Raw genomic sequence first — 24,065 nt, forward strand, 5'->3', positions numbered from 1 at the left:
CTCCCTTTCTCCTCCTCTCCCCCAGGGACAGGCCTGAACATGCAGATTAAATGACTGTGCATCGCTCCCACACACAGCCTGGGCACCCAGGCAGGCAGGCAGCATTACACAGAACCGGCTCAAACCGGCCGCCGCCGGCTCGCCTCTACCTCTGATCACGGCTGGTTGCACTAAGATGGCCACGAGGGCCATGGCGCATCTGTCTTCACATCACTATCCAATCAGAGTCTGAACACCAAAGACACATCAAGGCAACACATGATCAGGTACCTCATTAGGGTCACTGCATGGTCCTGGGGGGTCAAGGTGACATTCCAGACTAGGGCACCATCACAAATGGCATCCTATACCATAAATAGTGCACTACTTTGGACCAGAGCACCTGGTCCAAAGTAGTGCACTATGTAGGGAATAGGGTGCCATTTAGGATGCATACTAGATGCTGCTGTTACTGCCTACTGTAGTAAGCACAGTCCCATGTGGCTCAGTTGGTAGAGCATGGTGTTTGCAACGCCAGGGTTGTGGGTTCGATTCCCACGGGGGACCAGTACGGAGAAAAAAAAAATTTTTTTATGAAATGTATGCATTCACTACTGTAAGTTGCTCTGGATAAGAGCATCTGTCTGCTAAATGACTAAAATGTGTTCTGTACCCTCCTACCTCAACACTCTGTCGAGTGCTCCAACTTCTTTTTACCTCAAATTAGTCCATTTGGAAGTTTTTCTTGGTAAACTATTCTCATGATTTTTGTTATTGTTGTTGAGCACCCCTCCTTTCCTTTGTTTGCTGAAGCGCGCAGACCCACCTGAACTCTGCTAGGCATGTTCTACTTCTCCTTTGGGTCACCTTTCACCTAAATTCTCTTTATCAATCCCTCTCTCAATTGTTTGGGAAAAAAGGGAAGAATTTATATGAATTATACAGGTCAGGAACATAAGGGTGTAATACGGTGAGGAGGCTGAAAATACATGTGCCGTTCCTTTGTCTTACACAGAAGACTAAACATAAACATGACCCTTGACTTTGTACAGTTGCCACCAGAGGAGGCTGGTGGGAGGAGCTATAGGAGGACGGGCTCATTGTAATGGCTGGAATGGAATAAATGGAACGCATCAAACACATCAAACATATGGAAACCACGTTGGACTCCGTTTCATTTATCCCAATCCAGTCATTACAATGACCCCTCCAGAGGAGGCCCCTCCCACCAGACTCCTCTGGTTGCCACATAACCACTCAACCACTCCGAATTATAGGTGTGAATAGTGTAGGACTGTACCAAATCAGGTCAGAAGTTTAAAAAAGTTGCTTTGTCTTCCATGGAACACACAAGAACATAAACAGGTATCAGTCAAACTTGTCTCTTGATATTGTACAGTTTCAGTTACAACATAATAACCACTAAAACCAGAACAAAAACTGACACATTGTTGCTGTCTATGTGTATCATTACAGATGTTCCGGTTTTCAGGGGAAATGGGAAGAGAGCCTGTGACGCGACTTTCGCTTATGGACGTTAACAAGGCGACACTCCATCTTAACTTGTCTTCCACATTTACTGGATTGGTTGAACTGTGCAGACGAGAACCTCCCCCAACATTTATTTTCTTCGCGTCAAGACCAGTGTGTAGGGGATCTAGTTTCAGGCTTTTCTTTTACACCTGCTGCGTTAGGTTAGGTTACCTGTGACGAACACTGTTGTTGTGTCTTTGAGATCACCTGTGGGTCATGTGCCTTACTTACCATCTCCATGGCAATGCAGGGACACGAACAGGAAAGGTGAGGGGGAAGGGATTTCCAACACTGCTCCAAGCTGAGGTGACAACAAGATCAGGTGATTGGGGGAGAGGTGAGAGTGGGAGGGGGGAGGAGTGCGAGAGGGAGTAGGAGGGTAGGAGGGTAGGAGGGCATGGTGAATGACATCAGCATGTTCGACTGTGTCACCAATCACCATAGTAATGCAGTCCCACTCACAACTTAGTCAGAAGGGTTAGTACATTAGAATGTGGCTTCCTGTCACAGTGGCAAATGGTTTTGGCCATATTGTCCGACCACATCAGAGGGATATGGCATCCCTTTCTACCCACTTATTATGTAAGTGGTTTTGGATAAGGTTGGCAAGCGGGCGGTCACGTGTGTTTGAAAGGCAGAGGATCTGAGATCAAGTACCAGTAAGGACTTTTGAGGAAGGAAGCTATACTGTTAGGCACGCACAGGAACGCCAGTTACAATAGCAATGGACACATTTACTTGAGTAACAATCAAACTGACAGCATAGGCCCTGCCAAGAACAATTTTATCTTGGATCTGTCCTATTGGCCCTGCCGGCCTAACGTTGAGCCTACAATCCCATGGGGAGTCGTTGGGACTGGCGCCAGGTGCAGGACAGGAAAGTTCCAGAGGAGAGCGGGAGAGGCTCTGGGAGGGACAGGCTCATTGTTCATCCTGGCTGGAGGACAAGGACAGAGCTGGCAGACTTGAGGCTGGTGCTCCCTCCCCAGGGCTCAGTCTTGCTGACTCCCCTCTCTCCACCCCATGGCTGGGGCCTCCATACTCTCCGCTCCTGGAGCTCCCTCCCCCTGTCCTCACGACTAGAGCCTCCCAACTCCCTATACTCTCCATTTCCCTCTCCCCACGGCTGGGGCCTTTGACTAGCTCCCTCCTCACTCAGTGGTGTAAAGTACTTAAGTAAAAATACTTTAAAGTACTACTTAAGTAGTTTTTGATGGTATCTGTACGTTACTATTTATATTTTGGAAAACTTTTACATCACTACATTCCTAAAGAAAATAATGTACTTTTTACTCCATACATTTTCCCTGACACCCAAAAGTACTCATTGCATTTTGAATGCTTAGCGGGACAGAAATTTTTTCCAAATTCACACACTTATCAAGAGAACATCCCTGATCATCCCTGCTTTGTTTGTAAATGATGTCTGAGTGTTGGAGAGTGCCCCTGGCTATCCATACATTTAAAAAAAACAAGACCATTGGGCCGTCTGGTTTGCTTAATATAAGGAATTTGAAATGATTAATACTTTTACTTTTAATACTTAAGTATATTTTAACAATTACATTTACTTTTGATACTTAAGTATATTTAAAACCAAATACTTTTAGACTTTTACTCAAGTAGTATTTTACTGGGTGACTTTCACTTTTACGTGAGTAATTTTCTATTAAGGTATCTTCACTTTTACTCAAGTATGACAATTGGGTACCTTTTCCACTACTGGCCATATATGGGGTGGCAGGTAGCCTAGTGGTTAGAGCGTTGGGCCAGTAACTGAAAGGTTGCTAGATTGAATCCCTGAGCTGCCCCTAAACAAGGTAGTTAACCCACTGTTCCTAGGCCGTCATTGTAAATAAGAATTTGTTCTTAACTGACTTGCCTAGTTAAAAAAAAAATACAGTAAGTGTTTCGGCTGGGAAGAATGCGGATGGCTTTAATCATTTGCTAGTGTCTGTGGTAGCAACGGCTCATGCTGTCCCTTACCTACTGAGAGCAGCAGAGTATGCTGTGTGCCAAAGGATACATTTGGACTGGGAGCACTGGGCCAAGGGCCCTAGAACCAACAGATTGGCTAAGGGACAACTTTACAGTAACTATCTGTAGACTTTGACGGAATTCCTGGCTAAAGCTTGGGATATCCACATCAGCACTTTCAATGGAAAAGCTAGCGCTTCTGAACTCTAAAGAGTAGGGTTGCCCGGTACTACAAAACGAAACCAATGTGTGGTTTTCATTGGTGTAATGGGAAATTATTCTTAATTATTTTCCTGTACGTGATTTACTGTTGATATGGATTGATATGTATTAAACATGAACGTATGTGCGGGAAGACGCAGACAGATGCATTCCCCTTTGTCACGTCCTGACCATAGTAAGTTATTTTCTATGGTAGAGTAGGTCAGGGCGTGACAGGGGTTTTTTCTAGTTTAGTATTTCTATGTTGGGTTGTTCTAGTTTTTGTATTTCTATGTTGGGCTTTGTTTGAGATGATCTCCAATTAGAGGCAGCTGGTCATCGTTGTCTCTAATTGGAGGTCATATTTAAGTTGTCGTTTGTCCCACCTGGGTTTCTGGGAGATTAATTTTGAGTTGTGTATGTTTCACCTCTGCGTCACGGTTTTTGTTTTTTGTCATTCAGTTTATTTATGTATTGCATAGTTTCACAGTTTAAATAAAATGTGGAACGACACACACGCTGCACTTTGGTCCCCTCATTCCTACGACAACCGCGACACCCTTGGGAGAAGGAAAACAGGAGTTAAACATGTATGCACCATATTTAATTAAGTAGTTTTCACTTGTTAGTCTACAAAATCTGTTGTAACTAAGTACTGATGTTCTACCTTTGACCTTTGACCTGTTTAACTGCCAGTATCAAATGTCTGCCAGTGTTGAATGTTATGGTTACATTTTGATGCCAGACCGGATTCAAGGACACACTGATAATGTATCTGTGACACTTTGTGATTCTGTAGCAGCTGATGTTGTGACTTCCTACAAGCCTCTCGGGCTGGTGTTTACAGGACATTTGGTACCGTGTGTTTAATATATAACGGTCTTCTCAGAGAAGGCTCGTTAGACATTTTCTCTGCTTCTGTTCTGGAGGTGTCACTCTGTTGCAACTTGTAATAAACCAGATTTTCTTTATTGATATTATCAACGACTGCTCTCCTTGTCCACCTGAAAATCCCCTTTACAATCGGGCAATGATCAAAGTGGAGCAAAGCTAGTGTAGTGGAGGTCAAGTTACGTCAGACATTCTACAGCTGTTCCACAGCATAACGGAAAGTGTGACAAATGTTAGTGTCTGTATTGTTTCTATAAAGAATGAATGAATATGACCCACATTTATTACCATTCGCCACACAAAAATGTGAAAGTTATAATTAGGTCATCCAACCAGACAGTACCTCATATTATACTAAAATGCAAATCCTACAAAACACCAATGAGATTTACACATAGTAATACGTAACAATACTCGAATAATAAAAACAGAAGGATTGACCACAACAGAGCTGTCTTGCGACTGGCCCCGCAGGAAACAGTGTGAGCTCAGAGAGGTTTTATTGTGCTTAGCGTGGCTGCTTGGATGAGGAACTGAGAGCCGACAGCTCGGCCAGGGACTAACCAGGGCCTAGTGCAGTCGGTTCTATGCTGGTTCAAACTGGTCAGCCGGAAAAATAAATCAATCTTGCAGATGACTTAACTCACTACAAGCAGGGCTTTGGATATCCAACAGCATAGCATCAGCTCTAGGGCCAGATAATGGAGAAAGCAGGTCAGAGAGGTACAGCAATACCAGTATCAGCAGCTCACCATACAGAGAGAGACAGGCAGGGAATAACATTCAACCATACCAACAATTATTCTCCCAGCAACTCAAGGATGATTAGAAAGTGCACAAGCTCTCCTGAAATTGTATCATAGAATGACGGATAGTGAGGAAAGAGAAGAACAGAATTAGGTCAAACAGACATGACTCTCCAACTCCACGATGAGACTAATTCTATAAAACCATTCACGTGTGTTTAACTCTTTCTAAATTTAGCCGAGAAGACAGGAAGCTTATTGTAAGAGATAGTGTTTTGGAGCAGAATAGACCATGTGTTGTAGTAGGCAACATTATCCCTGCTCTATTTTTTAAGTCCCACACATGCAGTCGGCTACTCTTGCCCAGGAGATCGTTCCAGTCTAGCATGCACTTTCAATCTCTCAGCTGACTTCTGTTGTTTCGTTGCTCTGGAGTTCCTCCTTTTCAGCGATCTTGGTCAAGGGTGCATTTTCAAATCTGGTGACATTAGCAAAACTCCACAGTAACCCCATCTGCAGATCAGTACCACAGACAGACAGACATGAGCTGTGTTTGATAACATCCATTGTAGAATGGACGGATCTACAAATCACATTCAGACTAAATAACATCTACAAAACATCACTTTGTATCCTCAATAACTCAATCACGTTTTGACAAAAGTCATGCTATCTGACGTAAGACAAAGCACCACAGAGCCTAATTTTTTACTGCTCAGTCCACAGCCTCGTGTATTCTTGTTATACAAAAAGAAAATAGACAGTGAATACAAATGAAGGCTCTACTGAGCTTCAGTCATATCATTAATAATCATGCAAATTCTGTAGGTTATATTATAAATCCCCTAGTTTCATAGCTTTAAAAGGATGCTTAACCTAAGTTATTTATATTGAAGCTGTATTCTATTAAGAATTCAACCTGGACCACACATGCAAATGTTTTCTGCAGTGGCAGTTCCTCATTTGTATGGTTCCTCATAGTGACTTTCAGCACCGCAGTCTGCACCAACACGTATTAAACCAAGCAGCAATAAAATACATGCATAGACAGCTCTCGTTTGTCATGATAGCAATAACATAACATGGTAATCCGTTTTACAGGACAGGCTACAGCTTCAAAAGGCAGATTTAACCTCCTTCTGCAGAGCCAGGGAATCATGAATCATGCAACATGGTGCATATTGGAGAAAGAGTTCCGCATAAAAAGATCCAATCCCAAATTCGAGACTAATCTCCCCGTCTCCCAAAATTGTCTGAGATTTGTCTGATTTGTCTTTCTTTATTGGTGACATGCAGTGTAAATGGTGCATACAAATCCAATTATAAAACAGTGGTGCACAATCCTGCCACACACTTTCCCTCTGTCATCAAGGACAAAAAACAAAGAACAGATTGCCATGTCCCTGGCAAGGCTCCAACCACAGAGATGAACACACAAACCCAGCCAGCTGTCCTCTTTTTGCCCTGTGGTCATATCTGCCCCGGGCAGGCAGAGAGACAGGCAGAGAGGTAGGGAAGAAGGGAGGTAGGCAGAACAGAGCAGGCAAAGCAGAGAAGGCATGCAGAGGCAGTTGAGCAGAGAGGCAGGCAGAGCTACAAACTCTCACAGTCTCACGTCATAATTAGACATTCATCCATGTTTCTAAAACATCACATTTCAAAGTGGTTACGGTTATGTTTAGGCATTATCTTCTAATTTTTAAGGTTAATCATTCACTCTGAATGGTTATGGTAAGGATTAAGGTTTGGGACAGGATTAAAGCAAAAATATGAAAATAACTTTCACTGGATTTGAACATGCAACCTTTGCTTCCACCCATCTGCCATCCCTGTCCACAATGCCAAAAGCTACTTGAAGGTAATAGCACCCACTGATGCCCCTAGTTGCTGAATTCCACGTCAACTTCCGACATCCTCAGACATGGATGGACGTCAAATACTGACTTGTATCACGGGTGACCTGCCTGGACAGAGAGGCAGGCAGGGAGGCAGAGCAGGAAGAAAGGCAGGCAGAGCAGGCAGGCAGAGCAGGCAGGCAGAGCAGGCAGGCAGCTGAGCTGAGCTCCACTGTGGACTGCAGAGATTCACTTGGCATGAGAGCCTGAGGTATTATGAGGAGAGATTGCCCTCTTGTGGTGCTATATTTTATCACAATTTTGTATTTATTTATTTTACTCTCAAAGGTTAGTTTCTCCTAACAGACAAAAACAGCTTACCGGAGGCCAGGACTCACATGAGTTAAATAATATAATAACATCTCAGGCTTTTGCTCTGAAATTAAGATGACTCAGTGATTGGTCAGTGTGGTAAGTGGTGAATATTGCTTACAGGTAATTCAAATTTTCTGTTTAAATGTGTACGATGTTTGGAAAAATATGTCGAGATAGATACCAAATCAAATGTTATTTGTCATACGCGCCAAATATATATATTCTCATTGTACCCTTAGTCACAACATTACAGAGATTAACTAAGTAAATACATTTGTTCATACAGTACCTTTCACTTTATAGTGCACTACTGGTCAAAAGTAGTGTACTTTATAGGGAATAGGGCGCCATTTGGGAAACACAGACACTGTAGCAAGTCATGTGTACACTAGCTATGACTAACAGGAAGTGGACATGAAAACCACTGGGCCATGAAAAACAAACTCCATCACTGACAGGCTGGGGCCGCCCAATAAGGTGTGGCCTGTAGATGGTATCACATGAGCATGCAACCAGGTAACCCATTAAGCCCCTCAGACCATCACTTGTGTTCCAGTAGCTGTCTGCACTTCGACAATGACACATAAACTTCTATTGTGGATCTTTGCCCTAACTGCCTCCTGCAATCTCTCAGGTAAGTCATTGGATACACCCGTCTCCTCACAGCACAATGACACAGGTTAAGCCCCAGTCAGCCATATTCAAAGGGCACTTTATTCAGACTAGTTGCACTAACAGTACAGTGAGTGTATAGATATAGAGAGAAAAATTGCTAAAATGAAATCTGGATTTTTTTTTTATTGCTATATTGATAGTAAATGTAGCAATTGTATAACAAGGGAACAACATTCCCACCTTTTCATTGTCAATAATTCAATTTTGCCCATATTCTTGATGTTAATAAGCTCACTGGTTAGAGACCACAAATCAACCAAATCCGCTGAACAGCACTGCAAATAGCTCTATATTCATATAGATATATATATAATACTGACTGAAGAAGAACTGTTCAGAGATTCAATTATTTAATCACTTTCTACTATGTTTTTGTGGTTTAAGTTATTTATTTTTTACTCATACACCCTCAACCCATTCAAAACCTCCCAATCCACCAGTCATGAATCACTGATTTATAGTGATAAATCCTTAGCTAAGTCTCATTCTCACAGCGACTATTGGGAAACATCAATTTAGTAGTGTTAGTAAGTGTTGACACACCAGGTACAGTATGGATGGAATGACAAGACAGAGATTATTGCATTATCTGGTCAACTCAAACTGATTGTGGCGGACATCGCCCATATGTCAAAACCTTGTGCTGTGGAAGTGTCTGGAAACGAGATGACCAATTTAATGACATAATTCCCAATGTTCCTCTATGGCCCAATCATGGCTCAATGGACCAAGGTCAAGTACAAATCAAACAGGCCTGACAGAGAACAAGAAAGGGTAACAAGGAAAAACTAAAAACATCTATCCATGTGTCAAGCCCTTGACATGCACTCTCTAACAAAACAGCACCTAGTATAATGATCATATACGAGGGTCAAAACAGCCTGTGTTCATCATGTATCTGAGGTATTCATACTGTAGTTTTATTAGACAATGTGTGAACATTAATGAAATGCATCGAATATAAGGAAAGCTGGGGTTATACTGCTGCAGTTCAAGGGTAAAACACTGCTATACTGCCATCTGACTGTTCCTTACTAATGGACCAGTCAATGCCTGAAAACAAGGTTCAGGTTATGACACGTTTAGAATAGAATGGAGACAGACAAAGATGGCCCATTCTTGAATTCTCTCTATCCCTCATCGTTCTCTCTCCTTCTCTCCCCACAGTGAGTCATGGTCCTCTTGAAGGGGTGAGGGACTATGAGGTAGTCCGACCCATCAGACTACATACTCTGCAGAAAAGAGAAACCGAGGTAAATTCATCTCCTGTTCTTCTTTCCTGCACAGGAGCTGTTTTGCTGTGAAATACTCTGTAGATATCAATGCCAACCTCTTCTTTGTTAACAATTGTGTTTACTGCTTGTAACAAAGTGGTATAAGAGACCATGTTAATATACTGAGGAGAGATTATATCTATGGTATCGACTAATCCTAATCCTCTCTCTTAGTCATCCAGGCCAGAAACTTTGAAGTATGCAATGAGAGTGGGTGGGAGACACATTGAGATGCATCTGGAGAAGAATAGGTATGTACTCTGGCAAAAGCCTCCTATCTCATTCTCATCTCACACAAGTAGGATTATCACATGCTTCTTCTTTCCCCTAAATAAGGAACGGCACTATGTGGAGAACTGTCTTTCCACAGTCTTATCTTAGTTCCCATTTGTAGCCACACACTGCATCCTAAAATATATTTTAAAAAATACATGAATTTTGTTATCACCTCATGAATTCCTTTGAACATGTAGGTCAGTCTAAGGAAATGATGTAATAAATCACTTTAAAAAAAAAAATCCCCTCAGGGAATTACTCACGAAAGACTATAGTGAGACTTACTACACTGAGGATGGCACACCAGTCACCTCTACGCCTCAGGATATGGTAAGTGATTAGAACATTCCCTTGATAAGTAGCCGTAGACTGTTTATAAGTGTCTTGATTAAGGCCCTTTAACCTCGCCTTCTACTTAATTCTCTTCTTCAGGATCACTGCTACTATCACGGCAGTATTGTGGATGACAGTGAGTCTACGGTCAGCATGAGCACCTGCGATGGACTCAGGCAGGCAGCCCTACATTTCTATTAGTCTACAGTGAAACATTATTTCATCCCCTAAATCGATTGTATAATGTCTATTATGTGTTTTTATTTTAGTGGATATTTCAGAACGGCCGCCCAAAGGTACCTGATTGAGCCCCTGTCAGGGGGGGATGATGGTGATCACGCAGTGCTGAAATACGAGGACCAGAGCTCCACGCCTATGCTGTGTGGAGTCACTAATACTACCTGGAACGAAGACTACCCTTCCATTACTAGCAAGAGCCGTTCTCGAGCCTCAGTAAGACATCCAATCCATGAACACACCTAAAATGTCCCTAGTTAAATATAGTCTGATATTCCCTAACAGGAAATGATGTGTTCTGATGAAGGCCATTGATGGCCGAAAACAACACCTTTTTAACTTTGCGTGAATAAAACATTGAGTCTTTAGTGGTGAGCGAGCGTTGAGCCTTTTCAACTCACCTTGGTTTAGCGCCCTCCACTTCTAACCACATCGTTTTCCTGTTTACTAGGGTCCATCTATACTTCAACAGCAAAAATATGTTGAGCTTGTCCTCGTTGCAGACAACCGGGAGGTAAGAACTGACAATACACCAGAAACACCTCACCTCTACCCGAATCAACACAATAACAACAACATTTCATTCTTCTCATTTATTTGGCCAATATTTTTGACCAAATAATATTTAGAAAAGTAACGTAATATCTATAAAATAATGTTAATAATCATATCTAATTAGTGAGTAATGCATTGTGACAGGATGTCCGTTGTTCTCGTGCGCACACTAAAACATGTTGCATCCATACCGTTTCAGTACAAGAAAATGGAGAGTAATCTCGGAATGCTGCGTAAGAGGATATTTGAAGTGGTTAACTTTGTCAACATGGTGAGTCAGTCACACGGTGATGCCAGCATTGCATACCTATAAGATCCCCTTACAGCACCATGTCCCTGCTGGCCTGGTAACCGAATATCAAACACCTTCATATTTAATCAGTTTCTCACCACAACTTTTTTGGCTTCTGGCTCTGCTTGTACAGTACTTGTTTGCTTCTCTGCCTTATGAAGGTCCTTCAACTCAAACCTCTCTATGTTTTAATTGCTTTCCAATGGACTGTAAAGGTTTCCAGGACACCGATTAGGCCTAGTTCTGGTAAACCACCCCTAATTATTTTAAATGGGGAGAGTCTAACCTAACCATGAAACAAATCTGCCTGCAGGTGTATAAGCCCCTCAACACCTTTATTGCCCTGGTTGGTCTGGAGGTGTGGTCAGACAGTGATAAGATATCAGTAACCGCCCCTGCTGGTGCCACCCTGGACGCCTTTACCACGTGGAGGAACAACTACCTGGTCAAGATTAAGCCCAATGACAACGCACACCTCATCAGGTAGGCCATGACGTACACACCTTATTAGGTAGGCCCCAACACAAACCTCATCGGGTAAGCCCCAACTCACACCTCATTGGGTAGGCCTGGACATACACATGTCATCAGGTAGGCCACAACGCACATCTAATCAGGTAACTATAGGACTCAGCCAAATAAAATGAATTGTTTATCTAAATGTCCTCACCTCTATCTCTGACTGGTTTGAGTGTTTCATCTCTGTGAGGCACTCATGGTTGAGGCAGATAACATTAACTTTGGACATGAACGCAAATCCTACAATGTCTGCCAAACCATGAAATGTTTGGTTGGGGGACACTCTTTTCACACTACTTCGATATAGCTACGACCGGAAGTGATTTTCGTAACAGGTTAGGTGATCATTTTTTGCTAACCCTAATTCTCCAAACCTGCTATGAAAAAGGTCACTTCTGGTCGTAGCGGTATCGAAGTGGCGTAAAAATATTTTTTCTCGTTTAGTGTGTGCTTGTCAGACATCTTTATAGGGTCAGCTGATGGTCACCTGATTAGGCCATCGTGGTTTGGAACATTTGTTATTCTTGATAGATTCATATTGAAGAATTCATAACATGGGTATTTGACATCAGGATCTTCTTTATTCACTAAGTACATTAAAGCAATAAGGCCCGAGGACGGGTGGTATATGGCCAATATACCGCGCCTTAGGGCTGTTCTAAAGCACGACACAACGCAGAGTGCCTGCACACAGCCCTTAGCCGTGGTATATTGGCCATATAACACAAACCCCCGAGGTGCCTAATTGCTATTATAAACTGGTTACCAACGTAATTAGAACAGTAAAAAAATATATATAATTGTCATACCCATGGAATACGGTCTGATATACCACAGCTTTCAGCCAATCAGCATTCAGGGCCTGAACCACCCAGTATATAATTACACACACCCAGTCCACAGACATCATACAGACACAATATTAGTATTTCGGTGTCTGAGGACAAAAGTTTGTAAACAAAAACAGCTGGCAATGTGTCCCTAATATTCAGTAGCTCATCCTGAGTAAAAGTAATCAGCATTCGTCGCAAATCCATGAGTAAACAAACCAAAACAACGAATACATAGGCAGCACAAAAACACTGTGGCTGACATGTATACATACGTATGTGGGGTTGATATGTTTCTTGTTCCCTGCGTTTCAGTGGCATTGACTTTGAGGGATCGACGGTGGGTCTGGCCTTCATCGGGACTCTATGTTCAGGTCATTCAGCTGGGGTGGTGCAGGTAAAGTACATTCATTAGGTCTACATTTGCCTACACAATAAGCTGCCATTATTTGAAATGTGGTAGTAGGATCGTTTTTGCTTGAGGAATTGAACAAGTAAAATGGGACAATGGAGAGGTTCTACCAAGTTTTCAAACTGTGACGTTTACAAAGCAGAAAGAGTGAAGGTTGAATTGCAAGATTAACTTCTTTAGAAATAGTTGTGAGAAAAATGTAATGGTAATGAAATGTATTTTACGGCCCCGTGTGGCTCAGTTGGTAGAGCATGGTTCTTGGGTTCAATTCCCACAGGAATACAAAAAAAGTACAAAAAATGTATGCACTCTACTTTAAGTCACTCCGGATAAGAGCATCTGCTAAATGACTCATGTGTCAAAAATGTATGAAAGGTGTAATCATTAGCCTCAGAGAAGTCATTAAAGACTTATCTGGGGCTAGTTAGGGACCATCAATAAATTACACAATGTAAATGGGACAATATTTTCATGTTGCATACCTTTAGTTGTCTCATTACATGTTTTCAATATTTATATATGAATTTCTACAACTTATAGTTAGTTTGAGGTTTTTAAGTCATTGAAATTTGGAGCTATTGATGTTTTTATTTCCCATGTACATTGTGTAATTTACCGATGGTCCCTAAATAGCCCCATAGGGATATCGAATGTCATTGGGCATTACGATTGGGTGATTACTTTGGTATGTTGCTCTGGATAAGAGCGTCTGCTAAATGACTCAAATGTAAATGTCCTGTGGGCATTTGGGCAGGATTTAAATAAACCCAACCCAAGGGGAGAAATAATTGCGTACCCTTTATTCTGTGACATACAATCTTTTCCTAAATCTCAGTTTTGGACGAGACTGATTTTATGAGCAAAAGTATCCTATTTACACTTTGTAGAAAATTTTGACAGTAGAATAAATGTTTCTGACTCATATCAATGCCACGTAGGAATTTTCAAAAGGAGAAGTTGCTTTTTGCTCTTTAACTATCTAATCAACCAACATGCAGAACAAGATGTCTAAATTAGAAAAAGGAACCTCGATTAGATCTTAGCGCATTTTGATAGAATGAGACAGTGACAGTCATTCTATATCAATTTAATCTCTAACCTATTCATCCAGGTTAGTTTCACTGATAGAACATGTCATCAAACACAGTCAATTCTATTTCATGTTAACTATTTACTTCCTTACAGGATCACAACGCCAGGGCCATAGCTGTGGGGGCCACATTGGCCCATGAAATGGGCCACAACCTGGGCATGAACCACGATGACTCCAGTGCCTGTGCTTGTTCTGGGAATAGCTGTATAATGGCTGGGGCCCTTAGGTAAGGACTGTTATTATGAAAAGTTTCAAGATATATAATGTTGTGACTAGATTGGAATGCTGTCAATGATAAACAATATGATTGATTGCGGTTTACAAGCAAGAGGAAACTTGTATTCAAGAATACTGCCAGGCATTGTTTTCTCTGCTCATAACACACACAGAGCAGCTATACAGTACTGCGCCCTTGGACAGCACAGTGTTTTGTGCTACAGTGGTTATATTGAAAGTCAGTATATGACCTTAGGGGTAACTTAACAGTTTTTTTCTTTCAGCTGGGATATCCCAAAGTCATTCAGTAGCTGCAGTAGTTTGAGCTATGACCAGTTCCTGAATAATCGTAACCCTGAGTGCCTACTGAACAAGCCAGACTACCGAAATGTGGAATCAACCCCAGTGTGTGGGAATGGCTTTCTGGAGAAAGGAGAGGAGTGTGATTGTGGCTCCCTGGAGGTGAATTAACCTTCTCATTCTATTCCATCTACCCACCATTTAGATCAACAAGGTGGCAATCAAATCAGACAAAAGTTGGTTCTCGTGGAGTTAATACAAGTATGTCAAGTGATTACATTGCATTTCTGGGAATAACATTTAAGATTTACGTGCGTGGTCTTGCCTGTTTTCCGTAGCTAGGGTCAAAATGGAGAATGCCTTTGACAAGCACAGGCCTATCCTGATATATATATATATCCACCACCACCTGCCTTAGAAAAACGTACATAATTACCCAGTTTGGGAATTTCTCTTCAAATGAGTACTGACATAGCAGTAATGCAATGATAAGATTCACTAGATGGTACACATTTCCAGACATTGTAGTCTATACATTTCCACACATAGTATGATAGTCATGGCTATATGGTGATCTGGAAGAGGAAACTTTGAAAGTAACAATCCATGAACATCAGTTTACATTCCAGTCAGAGGGAGTTAGGTGTGCAGAGCAGTTCAGTCAAGTCAATCTGTCCAGACCTGTTAGTCAGTCGGATAAGATACCATCTTTTTGTGTACCTGTCTTGCTAAACTACACCTCTCCTGCCAAGTGTGTTTGCATCAGATGCTTGTAATTCCTATTTATAGCCTACTAAGGTACAATGTTTGTTTTACTTAGTTAGCGTGTCTTACTGTGGTATAATACTCTAGAGGTAAACATGGAGTGTGGAAACCCCTTAGTATTTACAGTGGGGGAAAAAAGTATTTGATCCCCTGCTGATTTTGTACGTTTGCCCACTGACAAAGAAAGATTCAGTCTATAATTTTAATGGTAGGTTTATTTGAACAGTGAGAGACAGAATAACAACAAAAATATCCAGAAAAACACGTCAAAAATGTTATAAATTGATTTGCATTTTAATGAGGGAAATAAGTATTTGACCCCCTCTCAATCAGAAAGATTTCTGGCTCCCAGGTGTCTTTTATACAGGTAACGAGCTGAGATTAGGAGCACACTCTTAAAGGGAGTGCTCCTAACTGCAGCTTGTTACCTGTAAAAAAGACACCTGTCCACAGAAGCAATCAATCAATCAGATTCCAAACTCTCCACCATGGCCAAGACCAAAGAGCTCTCCAAGGATGTCAGGGACAAGATTGTAGACCTACACAAGGCTGGAATGGGCTACAAGACCATTGCCAAGCAGCTTGGTGAGAAGGTGACAACATTTGGTGCGATTATTCACAAATGGAACACAAAAGAACTGTCAATATCCCTCGGCCTGGGGCTCCATGCAAGATCTCACCTTGTGGAGTTGCAATGATCATAAGAACGGTGAGGAATCAGCCCAGAACTACACGGGAGGATCTTGTCAATGATCTCAAGGCAGCTGGGACCATAGTCACCAAGAAAACAATTGGTAACACACTATGCCGTGAAGGACTGAAATCCTGCAGCGCCCGCAAGGTCCCCCTGCTCAAGAAAGCACATATACATACCCGTCTGAAGTTTGCCAATGAACATCTGAATAATTCAGAGGACAACTGGGTGAAAGTGTTGTGGTCAGATGAGACCAAAATGGAGCTCTTTGGCATCAACTCAACTTGCCGTGTTTGGAGGAGGAGGAATGATGCCTATGACCCCAAGAACACCATCCCCACCGTCAAACATGGAGGTGGAAACATTATGCTTTGGGGGTGTTTTTCTGCTAAGGGGACAGGACAACTTCACCGCATCAAAAGGGACGATGGACGGGGCCATGTACCGTAAAATCTTGGGTGAGAACCTCCTTCCCTCAGCCAGGGCATTGAAAATGGGTCGTGGATGGGTATTCCAGTATGACAGTGACCCAAAACACACGGCCAAGGCAACAAAGGAGTGGCTCAAGAAGAAGCACATTAAGGTCCTGGAGTGGCCTAGCCAGTCTCCAGACCTTAATCCCATAGAAAATCTGTGGCGGGAGCTGAAGGTTCGAGTTGCCAAACGTCAGCCTCGAAACCTTAATGACTTGGAGAAGATCTGCAAAGAGGAGTAGGACAAAATCCCTCCAGAGATGTATGCAAACCTGGTGGCCAACTACAAGAAACGTCTGACCTCTGTGATTGCCAACAAGGGTTTTGCCACCAAGTACTAAGTCATGTTTTGCAGAGGGGTCAAATACTTATTTCCCTCATTAAAATGCAAATCATTTCATAACATTTTTGACATGCGTTTTTCAGGAGTTTTTTGTTGTTATTCTGTCTCTCACTGTTCAAATTAACCTACTATTAAAATTATAGACTGATCATTTCTTTGTAAGTGGGCAAACATACAAAATCAGCAGGGGATCAAATACTTTCCCCCCCACTGTAGTTAAAGCCTACACATACATAGTGGCTTGACTTTGAGACTTTTACACACTGGATGGATGTACATTACGTTCTCATTCCTTAATAACTTTCTGATCTCCTCATAGCATTATCATACTGACATGCAGGATGTTGATGTTATAGGAGTGTACAAACCCTTGCTGTAATGCCACCAGCTGCACACTGACCAAAGGCTCAGAGTGTGCTGCAGGAGAGTGCTGTGAAGACTGTAAGGTGAGACCCGACCACATATCAGCCACGCCTCTCTGTCTGCTCTAGACATCCCGGATGTGTTCCTTTGATACTACAGCCCTCTTGAGAACATGCAGCAGACACGTATAACTATGTCAAAGGGTTTTTAGGACTCATGCGCATTGAAGACATTTCACTTGCATTCCTTTATTTTATAAAACTTAAAAAGGAATGGTATTAGTTTAAGCAGAATATTTTCCATATCATCACTTGAAAACAAATCCTCTTGAATGCGTATTGTTTAGAACTAGTCTGGCAAAAGCAATTCGCCTTGTACACGTGGATCTGCGCGCCAGCCAGGCTAGGTTAATCTTCTATTTCGGCAATCGGAGTGGATTCAGAGTACAGATGCAGCATCATACCTCCTTCACCAAGCTAATAGGCTATACTTTCTATACTCATGACTATCGGGAAGACTAACAAGCTAGTGATACTGAACATAGCAACAACCACTCTCTCCACAGATCATGGCCTCGTCCACAGAGTGCAGAAGGAAACAGGATGACTGTGACCTAGCAGAGTACTGCACAGGGAATTCAGCCGTCTGTCCTGAGGACGTCTTCTCTGTCAATGGGATCTCCTGTGACAGAGGGAGGGGCTACTGCCGCAACGGCCAGTGTCCACAGCATCATGACCAGTGTGTGAAAATGTATGGCCCATGTAAGTGTGAAAAGCATTTCCCTCTGTCTCGTCATCACGGAGTCACCTCTCATCAGATCAGGTGATGTAGGTAGCTAGCTCTTCTGGTTCATATTCTCATACTGCAACCTTTCTGTTGCTTGTCTTTTTTTTTTAGATCAATTTTCTGTCATGAAATGGTCAAGTCAGGTGTATTCTAATGCATGTTTAAAGTGTGGAAACAATGGTGACTTTTGTTGTTGCAGCCTTTTTTGACACGTGGTGATTCAGCTCAGAAGGGAAACCCGAGCGTGGTCTTATCGGCAGATATTGCACCAATTGGATTCAAACTCTACTTACATGCTATTTACATTTGACCAATTCTACAACTGCTTCTTCAATGCCGGATGTCATGCGCAACCATGCGCTGGTGTCTCTTGCTACCTTTGCTGCTGTAACTAGCTGTTACTCGCTATGCTTGCGGTTTCTGATATCCCACCACCACCCCAGCCTCCACCCGCGGGTTCTGTTTCTTCCGTCGGGGTATTTGATATAGCTTATCGTGCTCATTGCCCGTAGTTAGTTATATTATCATCTTCATATGACACTTCGCTCTGGCAGTTACCCTGAAGCTACCCTGAAAGAGCACAGCCCTAACGCCAAGACTATGCGTTGTAATATTTTCTAATAAATGGTTGAACGTACACGTGGTGTTTCCTTTCTGAACTACTCTACTGCATTGCGTAACATTGGGTGTTATTCCTTCCTCAGCTGCTGAAAAGGCCACGACGTACTGCTACGACCAGAACACCAGAGGACTGTACTACGCCTACTGCAGACGGCCTTCACAGGACCAGTTCATCCCCTGCCAGAGCCAGTGAGGCCCAACAAGCAATACCATGTTATTTCAATAGGCTGCTTTTACTACTCCGATTGTGGCGTTGCTTACTTTAAGCGGCATGTCACTGATATGACTCCCTCTTGTGGTTCTCCTCTGTAGAGATGTGCAGTGTGGGAAACTCTTCTGCAAGAATGGTAATGATGACCCCAACTACGGTCGCATGGTGAAATTCTCCGACTGCAAAGCCACATTCTACGGCGATTACACCAGTGACTTTGGACAGGTGAACCCGGGGACCAAGTGTAATGATGGGAAGGTAAGGTTTATTTTTGTCTGGGGCTACTTCCAGCTGAGTTTTTATAAATTAAATCAAATTGAATGTGTACCGTGTTATTTTCTCTCTTATTCTTGTGCCCATTCCTGTCTTCTATTCTAAGGTGTGCAACGAGAACGAGTGTGTGGATCTTGAGACCGCCTACGGACCCAAAGCCACCAACTGCTCAGCACGGTGCAAAGGACATGCTGTGAGTACAGCACCCCTGTCTCTGGTTTGGTATTTGTGAGCTCAGGATGAAACACTGCTATAAGGAGCATAGGCCATTGACGAATGTCCTCCATCTCATTCGGTTCGAGGCAAGATTTTCCAGGTCTCACCAGTCGAGGCTGCTTTCTGTCATCTCTGCTTGGACGTCTCTCCTCCAAGTGTTTCTTGGTTGAGCTTTCTTTTTTGTTCTTGAGGATGAAAACGGGTAAAAAGCCAAACTAATTTTGAATGACATACCTACTGTAGGAAAAAAAAGATAATATTTTCTTTCTAATGATGTCAACTTCTTAATTCTCAACTCCAAATATTGAGCAAATTACACTCACTGGATTATTTGACATAGAGAGGCTTTGAAAACGCACTACCAAATCTATTCATTTTAAAATGTTGATTACTTTGTCTTTCCATTATCATTCACCTTTTTGCTAATGTATTATGGGGTTGCCGGTTTGCCTGGGAGGGGGTTCCCTAGGCAAGTAAAGGTTGAAGACCCCTGCCTTTATTATAATGTATGCGTTTCTGTGTTGTGACACTGCAGGTGTGTAATCACAGAATGGAGTGCCAGTGTGAACCTGGATGGTCACTTCCAGGCTGTGATACAAAGGATGGAAGCTTCACAGGCCTCTCCAGAGGTAGGCCCTTAAAGACTTAAATCAGAAAATCGTGTTTTTTAAAAACAAATACGGTTTCAATTGATACAAGGGATAAGCCTTTACTTTATTTACATGTTACTACAATAAGTGTTACTACAATAAGTGTTACTACAGGTATTTGAGCATCTTTATGTAAAGTTTTGCCAATAGCTTTGGTCTGTGTTTTCATTGTATTCAACGCCTGTATAGACCTTTCCTTAACCTTGCCAACCTCTCTGTGTGTGATTGTAGAAGGAGTGATTGGCATTGCAGTGACAGTCTCTCTGCTGCTCCTGGCTGCTATTGCTGGGGCAGTGGCTGTGTTCCTAAAGAAGAGACGACAGTCCCCCTCTCTGCCTAGGTTAGTCCACGACGTGGGACATATATAAACATTCACTGCCAAGATTATTCTTTGATGAATTAAGATGTACTCAATTGTCAGGTCTCCATTGTAAAATACGTATTCTGACATCAATGGGACTTCCTGGATAAAAAAAAGATATAAAATCTGTCTGCTCATCCACCAGCCACCATACCCAGAAGAAAATCCATGAAGTGGACAACCACATCCATAACAAACTGCCAATCCCCAGCCAAAACAAAGCTATGCCACAGCAGGTAATGAAATACCTTTTGATTCATACAGTATCATCTCAATGTTGGTCTTGGTTGATTAGATTCTTGTGTCCTTGGACTGTTGCCTATTTATTTAATCGCTTTACTATTTCCAGCCCAAGCGACCAAAAGTAGCTCCGCCCCCACCCCCTCCAGCTGCTAACCAATCACAAGCCCCGGTCTGTGACTTCAGGGCCGCACGACAGGTAAGAGACTATTACAGTGAGGGATAAAAGTATTTGATCCCCTGCTGATTTTGTACGTTTGCCCACTGACAAAGAAATGATCAGTCTATAATTTTAATGGTAGGTTTATTTGAACAATGAGAGACAGAATAACAAAAGAATCCAGAAAAATGCATGTCAAAAATTTTATAAATTGATTTGCATTTTAATGAGGGTAATAAGTATTTGACCCCTCTGCAAAACATGACTTAGTACTCGGTGGCAAAACCCAGATTGGCAATCAGAGGTCAGATGTTTCTTGTGTGCAAACCTGGTGGCCAACTACATCTCAGGAGGGATTTTGTCCCACTCCTCTTTGCAGATCTTCTCCAAGTCATTAAGGTTTCGAGGCTGACGTTTGGCAACTCGAACCTTCAGCTCCCTCCACAGATTTTCTATGGGATTAAGGTCTGGAGACTGGCTAGGCCACTCGAGGACCTTAATGTGCTTCTTCTTGAGCCACTCCTTTGTTGCCTTGGCTGTGTGTTTTGGGTCATTGTCATGCTGGAATACCCATCCACGACCCATTTTCAATGCCCTGGCTGAGGGAAGGTGGTTCTCACCCAAGATTTGACGGTACATGGCCCCGTCCATCGTCCCTTTGATGTGGTGAAGTTGTCCTGTCCCCTTAGCAGAAAAACACCCCCAAAGCATAATGTTTCCACCTCCATGTTTGACGGTGGGGATGGGGTTCTTGGGGTCATAGGCATCATTCCTCCTCCTCCAAACACGGCGAGTTGAGTTGATGCCAAAGAGCTCCATTTTGGTCTCATCTGACCACAACACTTTCACCCAGATGTTCATTGGCAAACTTCAGACGGGCATGTATATGTGCTTTCTTGAGCAGGGGGACCTTGCGGGCGCTGCAGGATTTCAGTCCTTCACGACATAGTGTGTTACCAATTGTTTTCTTGGTGACTATGGTCCCAGCTGCCTTGAGATCATTGACAAGATCCTCCCGTGTAGTTCTGGGCTGATTCCTCACCGTTCTCATGATCATTGCAACTCCACAAGGTGAGATCTTGCATGGAGCCCCAGGCCGAGGAAGATTGACAGTTCTTTTGTTTTTCTTCCATTTGCGAATAATCGCACCAACTGTTGTCACCTTCTCACCAAGCTGCTTGGCGATGGTCTTGTAGCCTATTCCAGCCTTGTGTAGGTCTACAATCTTGTCCCTGACATCCTTGGAGAGCTCTTTGGTCTTGGCCATGGTGGAGAATTTGGAATCTGATTGATTGATTGCTTCTGTGGACAGGTGTCTTTTTATACAGGTAACAAGCTGCGGTTAGGAGCACACCCTTTAAGAGTGTGCTCCTAATCTCAGCTTGTTACCTGTATAAAAGACACCTGGGAGCCAGAAATCTTTCTGATTGAGAGGGGGTCAAATACTTATTTCCCTCATTAAAATGCAAATCAATTTCTAACATTTTTTACATGCGTTTTTCTGGATTTTTGTTGTTGTTATTCTGTCTCTCACTGTTCAAATAAACCTACCATTAAAATTAGACTGATCCTTTCTTTGTCAGTGGGAAAACATACAAAATCAGCAGGGGATCAAATACTTTTTTTCCTCACTGTAGCATAATTTTAGATATTACATTGGCACATAGGTGAATTAATCCATTTAGATATGAACGGGAATAATTTAGTATTAAGTAAATATTTCTCTCTCTCTCAGGCTCTGAGACCACCACCACCACCACGTGTCTGATATCAACATCTAAAGGAGAAGAGTGGAAACAGGTCTCAAACTGCCAGGCCAGCCAGAGCACAGTCAGTCCAGAGACCTCACTTCTTTGGGATAATTTTACAGAATCCTATAGACTAGAGAGAAGTTGGCTCTGCCACCACTTCTGAAAAAGCCTGGTCCCAGATCTCTTTGTGCTCTGGCTAACTCCATTGCTCATTGTTTGGCATGACAATGAGTGACAAGGAATTGGCATGATGTCACAAACAGACTGGTACTCAGGCTACCTATGAAGCCCAAGGAATGCGTTTGTGCCAATGATGTGCATGATGGGTAAACTCAGGAGTCCTCTTTATGAGGAACGTCTTAAAAATGACACTTTTTAGTATTTTATACCTGTAATTTGTCACTGCCATGTGAGTGATATGCAATTTATTTTTGTACTATTACATTTGTCTATGGTGACTGTATATTCCTGACTTTGGCTGAGTACTGAGTCTACAGTGAATATTTTTTATTCATTCTGTAAAAACTTTTTTTTTTTTCCCGAACATACTTATATGCTGCACATTTAACTGCAACTCTGCAGCCGCAGTCTGTGACTGAGAATACAACTGCAAAAGTATTCAGACCCCTTGGAATTTATCACAAAGTGGGAATAAAATTGATGTCATTTTGGCCATCAACACAAAATACTCAGTGCAAGTCAAGGATTTTTTAAAAGATGAATAAAAATGTAACTAAAATAGTCGTTGCATAAGTATTCAGCTCCCTGAGTCAATACATGGTAGAAACATCTTTGGCATAGATTACAGCTGTCAGTCTAAGATATTTACACACCTGGACGACTTAATACATAATCCATAGCATTGTATTAACCATGTTTAAAGAGATATTCAATGTCTGGTAGATGGGTAACTAACAAATCAGTCACTGCCCTTCTTTAAAACTTTCTAAAAGCTCCCTGGTCTTTGTAGTTGAATCTGTGCTCGAAATTCAATACTTGACTGAGGGACCTTAAATGTATGTATGGGGGACTGAGGAAGGGTTAGTCATTCCAAAATCATGTCAACCTCTATTATTGTAACTTGTGATTTGTTAAGCCAAAATGTACTCCTGAACTAATTTAGGCTTGCCTAAACAAAGGGGCTGAATACTTATGCAACAATATTTTAGTACAGAATTTATTTTTAAATTAAAATAAAGGTTTCTGAAATCCAAGGGGTCTGAATACTTTTGCAAGGCACTGTATCTCTGTGTGAAAGTGTCTAATTTGCAATGACAGTATACTATTACTTGAACAGCATTTTCTGTAATCACAATCTCTCTCGGATTGTAAAAAGATGCCACCTGATTAACATGTCAGGCATAAAATGTTTTATTTTTGACACGACTGTCCTGCTTATGTAGAACTTTGACATTTATAAACAACTATTCGGCACGCAACATTTAGAGACACTGAAGTCTACCAGAGTACACCATTATTCATGCATCCACCTATTCAACCGGACGTGTAGAGAATATATTAGCAACATGTAGTATAATTCAGATCGAGACCTAGAATGTAGGCCTAACGAGCAATAGAAGCGAGAAAGCATCTGGCACACTATCCTCAA

General features: G+C 42.2%; 1 protein-coding gene across 1 annotated transcript; it reads left to right on the top strand.

Moving 5' to 3' along the window:
- The first annotated feature begins 8,050 nt into the window (after positions 1-8,050).
- On the top strand, positions 8,051-23,837 carry LOC115164272 (zinc metalloproteinase-disintegrin-like brevilysin H2b). Its single transcript, XM_029716576.1, has 22 exons — positions 8,051-8,171; positions 9,380-9,465; positions 9,661-9,737; positions 10,014-10,092; positions 10,195-10,271; positions 10,365-10,548; positions 10,784-10,846; positions 11,087-11,158; positions 11,493-11,662; positions 12,844-12,925; positions 14,126-14,259; positions 14,534-14,711; positions 17,181-17,270; positions 17,753-17,948; positions 18,678-18,783; positions 18,907-19,063; positions 19,185-19,271; positions 19,830-19,923; positions 20,176-20,284; positions 20,451-20,541; positions 20,655-20,744; positions 22,441-23,837. The coding sequence occupies exons 1-22, from the start codon at positions 8,114-8,116 to the stop codon at positions 22,471-22,473; spliced, it is 2,313 nt and encodes a 770-aa protein (XP_029572436.1). The 5' UTR covers positions 8,051-8,113; the 3' UTR covers positions 22,474-23,837.
- Positions 23,838-24,065: the final 228 nt, after the last annotated feature.

The sequence above is a fragment of the Salmo trutta genome, chromosome 27 (genome assembly GCF_901001165.1).
Source record: "Salmo trutta chromosome 27, fSalTru1.1, whole genome shotgun sequence".
In the NCBI taxonomy this organism is placed as follows: domain Eukaryota; kingdom Metazoa; phylum Chordata; class Actinopteri; order Salmoniformes; family Salmonidae; genus Salmo; species Salmo trutta.